Source organism: Tenrec ecaudatus, chromosome 4, assembly GCF_050624435.1.
Source record: "Tenrec ecaudatus isolate mTenEca1 chromosome 4, mTenEca1.hap1, whole genome shotgun sequence".
NCBI classification, from domain to species: Eukaryota; Metazoa; Chordata; class Mammalia; order Afrosoricida; family Tenrecidae; genus Tenrec; species Tenrec ecaudatus.
The window spans coordinates 21,049,917-21,058,565 of NC_134533.1; the positions used below are offsets into that span (position 1 = coordinate 21,049,917).

The window sequence follows — 8,649 nt, forward strand, 5'->3', positions numbered from 1 at the left end:
CTACCATTTATGTACCACAAGGACCATTGGACACACCGGCTTTCAAGGATGGGGGCTATACCAGATGACAGCAAAGGCCTTGGAGTTTAGGCTTCCTCGTTGGAGTCAAACACATGGAAAATCAGTAAAAGAAGCACATAGGCTTGGTTCAGGAGCCCTGGAGGCACAGTGGAGTAAGCCTGAGCTGCTGCTGGTAACTGCACAGAAAGTCAGTAGTCTGTCCCTGTCATTTCCAGGGAGAAAGATGAGGCTGTCTGCTCCTGTAAAAGTTCTTAAATGCACTAGACCATTATTGTGGACAGGAGACTAGTGACATGTGCTAGAGATATGCTTAGAAACCCATCGTGGGAATGATCCATTTGAGCATCAAAGACATTGATTCATTATATGTTACTATGTTGTTGTCGAGAATAGGAGTATACAGAGTCAACCACACATTGATGCCAGAGTTTCTCATGCATACACTGCTCTATTATTAAATCATGCTACCATTCTCAGTCTCCTTTTCCTCATTGTTCTTCCACCATACTCCTAATTCCAGTGGACCCTAAAATTCTGAAGGACTCTTTCTAGTGGTTTACCTTAATTTGGTCCCACATAGATAGTTCAATGACCTATTAAGATTTGTCATAAAGTTAATATTGTGCTCTTCACAAAGCCTTTTTCTTCACAAATAGGGAGATGGCAGGTGATACCTAAGATGAAATATATGTGTTCTATTTTAAGGAACTTTAAAAATTATCTTAATCAGAACTATTTCTAAAATGCATTTGCATTCAACATCCCTTATTTATTTAAATACCCAAAGATAACACTGAGAAATAATTAGTTTAGAATAAGATCCAATAATGTCTTTGAATCACAAACATGGAAAAATATAAAATCATAAATCAGTGATATAATAGAAAGGTAGCTCTAATACACTGAGATGAATTGACCTACAGGTGTCAAAATAGATTTTTTAAAAGTATTTTGTAAAAAGTGAATGATTATAGAGAATTGAATGCTCTCATTAATGGATTTTCCCAAGTTTCCCTGGCTGTGACTGTCTAAAGTACTACGTATCAAAGAGTATAGATTCTGAGTTATGATGTATTGTTCACGGAAAGCAATGGCAGAATTGAGGTTTCTGGAAAAGATTGAGTCAAGGTGATTTCACATTGGTCCATAATGATCTTACTTATTCTGCCACTGTATCTAACTCTGACATAAAATTCTATACATCTATATTGTCAACAATAAAAACAATTGCAATTTTATATTGGTTACCTATTGTACAATGATACACACAATTATATCTGATGTCTGTCCAGATTTATTATATTATTGAATATGTCATCATATCCTAATTTCATCATTTGCTTTCTGAGGCAATTTTGACGCGCCATAGCTTCCTCACGGCATTCTTTACTTCCGCATTCCGTAAGGTGTAGATGAGGGGGTTGAGAAAAGGTGTGACAATGGTATAAAACAGTTCCACCAACTTGTCCATGGGAAAAGTGGTTGGAGGACGTGTGTACATGAATATACATGGACCTAAGGATAAGATGACCACAATGATGTGAGAGGTGCAAGTGGAGAGGGCTTTTTTCCTCCCTTCCGCACTGTGATTTCGCAGGGAGTACAGGATGACAAAGTATGAGATCATCAGAAGCAATAAACTACTAGAGCAAATGGCCCCACTGTTGGTCACTAATTGGAGGTTGATCACATAAGTGTCCATACAGGCAAGTTTCAACAAGGGCTGGAGGTCACAGCAATAATGATCAATCAAATTGGGTCCACAGAAGGGCAGTTTCAAGGCCAGAGAAATCTGAGTAATAGAATGTATAAAAGAGCCTATCCAGGCAAGAATAATCAAGATGATGCAGACCTGTCTTCTCATAATGGTCGGGTAACGCAAAGGCTTACAGATGGCCACATAGCGATCAACAGCCATGAGGATAAGGACAAAGACCTCCATGCAGCCAAATAAATGCAGCGCAAACACTTGTGTCATGCATCCATTGTAGGATATGACTTTATTTGCAGAGAAAACATCTGCAAGTAGCCTCGGGGCGATGCTACTTGAAAAGCAGATATCAGCCAAGGATAAATAAAATAGAAAGAAATACATGGGACTCCCTAGAGATCGACTGAACTTGATGGTCACAATAATGAGCAAATTTCCCACCACAGTTCCAGAGTAGAAAACTAAGAAGATTATGAACACCACTTGCTGCTTCACAGGATCCTGTGTCAATCCTAAGAATATGAACTCAGTAACACTCTTATTTTGATGCATTGTTTCAGTAGACGTGGGGAAGTGGACATTAGGAATAATTAATCTGGAAGGAGAAATTAAATAGTTTACACAATGAATACCGCATTTGTAGTTCAAATGCCTGTGCCACATCATGGAGTTCATCTTACCTGTTGGTTATTCCATCTATTTTTATTGATTTTTATGAACAAAGTGAAATACAAAATACTTAGATATTTCAATAGTTGCTTGAAGTTTTGATAGGACAATCATGAAAAAATAAGTGGTTCATTAAAAACAATTTAACATAAATGTAATGGATTTACTATCAGTGGATAATTAAGTGAGCTAAATACCTTCGGTTTTCAGCAAGCATTTTTCAGAAGTAGCCTTTTGCACAGAAAGAAAGAGAAAGAGAGAGAGAGACAGAGACAGAGAGAGAGAGAGAATGTGAGTGTGATATACTTTAAAGTCTGTACATAATGGTTAAGCCTGATAATCCGGTTATAAAGTTTTATCATACCATATTAACAAAAGTTGCATTCTTCTCCCAGTTCATAACTTTTAGTTTCTTTGTACATAGTTTCTTAAGAAACAGGATAGGACTTAGGCTCTAGTTAAGAAAAAGGAGAACATCAACCATATATCTGAACATTTTTTCGAAATTCCATGTTCACAGCTTGAACAATAAGGATACAGAAAAGAACTCAAAAGGTTCCAAGTCATACAAGAAATATTTCAATGTTGTGTTTGTTGTGTATGTACATGGTTCTCTTAAATCTTAATTTTAAGTAAGAGAAGACAAAGTAAAAATGTAGTTTCTGCTCTTCATGAACATCTAACTATATGCCTGATCTAGGTCATGGCAGTGCAAAATCTTTTATTTTTAAATCAATGTAAAGGAACAAAGCACATATTTATTTATTTATTAATTCATTTATTTACTTAATAAAAGTTTTTGAGGTGCTGTTTTCCTACCTAGAGAATTAAATATTTGAAAAGATATTTGATTTCATTGTAATTTAAGACATCAAAATGTAAATACCAGCTAGATTTTGTTTTCAAATGCAAGTAAAGTTTTTTTAGAAAATCAATTAAAATTAGCATATAGTATTTGCAAAGGCAAAGACTACTACCCATTTCACATTGTTTTTATGAGCTTAAGTTGGTGATGTGTGTAGACAAAATGTATTTTCAGTTTCTATCCAGAGAGTGATGAGTATGAGTGTGTCTTACCACATATGACTACTGGGGTCCTGGCAGCACAGTGGCTATGCACTGGTATAACTGCAGGGTCTACAGTTCAAAATCGCCAGTCAGTCTCAGAAACTCTCAGGGGAGTTCTACACTGTCCTATATGATTGCTGTGATTTGGCACTGACTCAGTGAGGATTTTGTTTTAAATATTATATATATATACATACATATATATATCACTCATTATGTATTGCACAATATTCATATTTATATCACTATATATGGACACATATTATAGATGTTACTATTCTGTATCTGCAAGTTGATTCCAATTCATTGCAATCCAACTACCTTAAGAGTATATGATTTATGAGGTTACATCAGAGTTATTGTAATAACAGAGTTATTGTAATAACATTCAGCAAAATAGTTTTGCCAAGTACTAAAGACAATTGAATCATTTCCCAGTAAAAACTTACCAACTTCTTTGCAGAGCCTGGAATATTCAGTTGTTCTCCTTTCCTGCCACAGTCTCTTGGATGCCACACACTCAAATGAGGAAAAACAACCACAAAAAGATGAGCTTCTAAACCTCTGATTGTTCTGCAGCAAGGCCTTTTCCATTTCACATTTCATTCACAAAGAAGCTTGGCTTCTCCTATGTTCACTAGAAGGCAAACTAAATGTGGTGGCACTATCAACCCACATGCTCTGAAACCCAAACATGCACAAGAATTTGACTGTGAAATGCATCTCTTTTGTCCTCCCTGGAGGAGTATTTAACCTGAATGATGCAAAATATAAGAGTCTGGGGATGATCATTCCCTAAGTGTCCCTTTCCTCCCAATTAAGGAGCCTGAGTCAGACGTACTACAGTGTTTATCTGCACTTCATATTCCTATATGGGGCTTAAGGGGGAGTTGGGGGGAGTGCTTAGGCCTATTGTTGAAATTAGACATATTTGGGTCATAAATGACAGTGTTTACTAGAAACAAAATGATGATTATCTAGAGCCAAATCTTGATTCACAATACTATTTTCCACTAAAATAACCCAGAAAATTCTTGGAGAAATGGTTGCTGCTTATAAGGTTGGGGTAGGAATGTAAATTAATAATATATTAGAGCTAGAAAGTATAAAGCCCTCAAAGGCATAAATATATAAGCTAATGTTTAAAAACATCATTTGTAGTGTGAAAGTTCATACAAGCATAGGCTTATTTCAATAATAATAGTAATTAATAATAATAATAACAACTACATACTGGCAGAGGTGATGCCGACTCATAGAGACCCTATAGGACAGGGTAGAACAGCCCCTGTGCATTTTTGAGAATGTAACTCTTTACAGGACTAGAAAGCGCCATCTTTCTCTCTCTGAGAAAGTGATATCTTCTCTCATGAGGGCTTCTGAGGATTAATAAACAAACAAAATATATTAGAAACAGACAGATTGCACTGGGAGCATCTAGTTCAGAGAGCTGATCTTTACATCAGCCTTTTAAGCAAAATGATTAAGCCTCAAAGTCTAGGAGCATATTGAATTAATTGTTTTCACATGCCTTCAATTGCATCTTCCCTGCAAACCTTGAGAAACAGTTGCACCTTAGATAACCATGTGTGTTTTTAAAAGGATCAGGAATATAGCCCTTAGAGAGAACACATAGATTATAAGGCGATTCTGCTTTTTTAAAAAACAAATTTGACTTCATAAAAATCAAAAATGCTCAGGGTTTTGTATTTAAGAGAGGGGTGATTAATGATCGATATCTGCAATTTGACAATGTGTGCCCCAAACACCTATCAATACTCAATGATATCTGAGAGATACACCAAAACATAATTTAGGACTCAAAAGGAGACCCAAATCTTCCATACAACTTAAGGAGAACATTTACTAAGTCCGAAAGGGGACAAAGACAAGGCAAAGAAGAGACACATCATTCAGATAACCATTATATAGGATTATAATAGAGTCCAAGGATTTGTGATCAAGAAATTACTTAGGTAAAGCATGGAACACAAAGGAAATTGTCTAAAATTATAGCTACCAAGACTGGTGCCTGAAGTCAGTAGATAATTTAATATCAACCTAGAGATAGATTAATGTGTAGGGTCATATCCAAATTGTCAATCAGATCACTGATGCCTCCTTGAGGATGTGACCTTCTCACAGGCAGGACTGTTAATTTCCATTTCTCTTATGACCAATGATAGGGAACTTTTTCTCATATGTTTATTAGCTATTCGAATTTCTGCTCCTGTGAAACTTCCTTTCAGGTCCTTTGCCCAACTCTTCAGTAGGCAGTTACTTTTTTTTCCTTATTGTAAGCTTGCAAATTAGTGTAGATTTTAGTATAAGGTCTTCTTCTGATGTGCCATTGCTAAAGATGATTGCCCAGTCTATGTGCTCTCTTATTACTCTCTTGGTGATTTCTTTCAATGTACTCAGATGATTTATTTTCAGTATATCCCACTTGTCTTTTTTTTTTTTTACTCCTCTGTATTTATAACCTTCACTGTCTCTGATAGCCTATGTATTCCCTGGACTAAGTTTGCGAGGTTTGTGACAATTCCCTCATGAATGGCCCTAATTGTTTGGGGTTTACCTCAAGGTCTGTGATCCACGTTGAGATTATTCTTGGGATATGTAGTGAGGTAAGGGTCTTGCTTCATTTTTTGGCAGGTAGATCTCCATTTTTTTTCCAGTACCACTTGTTAAACAGAGCATCCAATTCCCATCTGATATTTTTGGGGCCCTTGTTAAAAATTAGTTGCCTGTATGCTGTAGTTCTGAATCTTCAGCTCTTTCCCAGTGGTCTGAATACCTGTCGTTATACCAGTATCAAACTAGTTTGACCACAGTGGTCATATAATATGTGTTAAAATCAGGTAGAGCAAGGCTTCACACTTTATCCTTCTCCGTCAGGATTTCTCTGCTAATTCAGGGATACTTCTCTGTCCATATGAAGTTGGTAATCAATTTTTCCACTCCTTTGAAGAAGGATGATAGTATTCCTATCGGGATAGCATTAAACTTGTATAGTTCCTTGTGCAGCACTGGCATCTTTACTATATTGAGTCTTCCTATCAACGAGCATGGGATATTTTTCCATTTGTTGAGTTCATTCTTGACTTTTTGTTATAGTGGTCCATAGTTTTTGTCTTACAAATCTTTCATATTTTTAGCTTGGTATATCCCTTGATATTTCAATTTATGCTTGGCTATTGTAAACGGTATCACCTTTCCAATTACCTCTTTTGCGATCTTGCCTGATGTGTACAGTAGTGTGATAGATTTGTTTCTTGATCTTGTATCCTGCTACTATCCATTTCATCTATTATTTCCAACACTCCACTTGTGGGGTATAGCAGATTTTCTATATACAAAAATATATTGTCTGTGAAAAATGATAGTATCGACTCTTCCTTCCCTAAACAATACCTTTAGCCTCTTCTTTGTCTTATGTTTTAGCTAGGGCCTCCAGTATGATGTTAAATTGGAGTAGGGACAAGTGGCATCCTTGGCTGGTCCCCTTTTATAGTGGAATTGTTTTCATCTTTTCTACCTTGATTACCACATTGGCTGTTGTTTTTTCTTATATAGCTTGCATAATAATGAGGAATTTTCCTTCCAGTCCTAACTTCTTGAGTGTCTTAAACAGGAATGGATGTTGGGCATTGTTGAATGCTTTTTCTGTATCTGTTGATATTATCATGTGGTTCTTGTAATTTTTCCTGTAAATCTGATGAGTAATACCAATAATTTTTCATATGTTGTTCCCTGGTATGAATCCTCGGTATGAATTGTTCATCCATGGTTACAAATTGGGCTACTAATCCCACAGTCATTTGGTTGAATACATCAGCCCCTCCACAGAAGAAAGATGAGGCTTTCTGGTCTTCTCAAGATGCACAGTCCCAGAAACCCACAGAAGGTATTCTCTCTTTCTTACAAGGTTGTTATGACTCAGCATTAACTCCAAGGTGGTATATATTTTTATTAGTAAAAAGAAAATTATGACATACCCAAAGCATGCAAATCAAATAGTTCCAGGTTGTGACTCACAAAGAGTCATTGGCTGACTTTAGAAATATTGTCTTATTTCTAGTTTAGTCTATCAGTTCAGCAGAAACTTGTGTACCTTTAGTTAAAGGAATATCTCCAAGATATATGGAATATTGCTTAGAAAAAAAGTAATCCTCCAGTCATTCTGTATCTATTTAACCCTTCCATTTTGTGGAAAGTGATGCTCCAATATTGTAGCATCTCAAAATTTTCAGATAAATTGATTTGCCATTTTTATATTTCTTTCTCTGATGGATGTACGTTTCTCCATTCTGGGAAGTCCGTTACCTACCATTATGTTTTGAAAATACATGAAACTCTCTCAGCAACTGATATGTTAAAAATGTGAGATATTTCAACAACTGATAGATGTATATCTATGTCGCTAAAATTAATGGATATTTTTCTTCGCTATTATTTCAATGAGAATACAGAAGTGTTAGAAAAATCACAATGTTGGTGGATTGTCACCTCGTTGGAAAAAAATTTTGCCTTATTTTTAAATATGGATTTTTTATTTTCTTGAATGTGAAGACTTAAAAAGAAGAAAAATAAGAGTATGATTTCATCATTTAGATGATGCAACTTACATGGAAGTATAGACTAATGCATCAGCTTATAAAGACATACTTAAGCATGAAATATAAATTAAATCCAGTGATCTCTTTCCCATCATTGTGTAAAAGGGTAATACTATAGTCCTTATGATTTTTTTCCCTTAAGGAAATCATATTTGCTGGTTACAGGTATAATTTCTGAGTGGTCCAATGGTGTAAGTGTTCTACTCTTAATTTAAAAAATTTCTTTTGGAAGAAAAACAAGGAAACCTACTTCCTGAAATCACAGTTATTGGATTTCCTACAGAGCAGGGTTTTCAGAAAAACATAGGGTTGCAATGAATCAGAATTGATTTTAGATCAGCTTAATTTGTAAGGCATGAACACACATACACACACACACACACACACACGCACACACCCTGCTGTGTTCTTAGGTGCTATTAAGTAGATTCCCACCATATCGACAGAACTAAACACCACATGGTCCTAAGTCATACACAGGATTTTTTAAAATATAAATACATGCACCAACTTTCTCTGGTCCTCAGTTTGTCGGCCAGGTGAGCTATTAAATTCTGTCTT

General features: G+C 35.8%; 1 protein-coding gene across 1 annotated transcript; it reads right to left on the minus strand.

Moving 5' to 3' along the window:
• Nucleotides 1-1,354: 1,354 nt before the first annotated feature.
• LOC142446512 (olfactory receptor 4C11-like) lies at nt 1,355-8,066 on the minus strand. The gene is made up of 2 exons (XM_075548261.1): nt 8,044-8,066; nt 1,355-2,327 (listed from the first exon to the last, which is right to left on the minus strand). Exon 2 carries the CDS (start codon nt 2,282-2,284, stop codon nt 1,355-1,357), a length of 930 nt encoding a protein of 309 aa, XP_075404376.1. The 5' UTR covers nt 2,285-2,327; nt 8,044-8,066.
• Between the last annotated feature and the right edge of the window lie 583 nt (nt 8,067-8,649).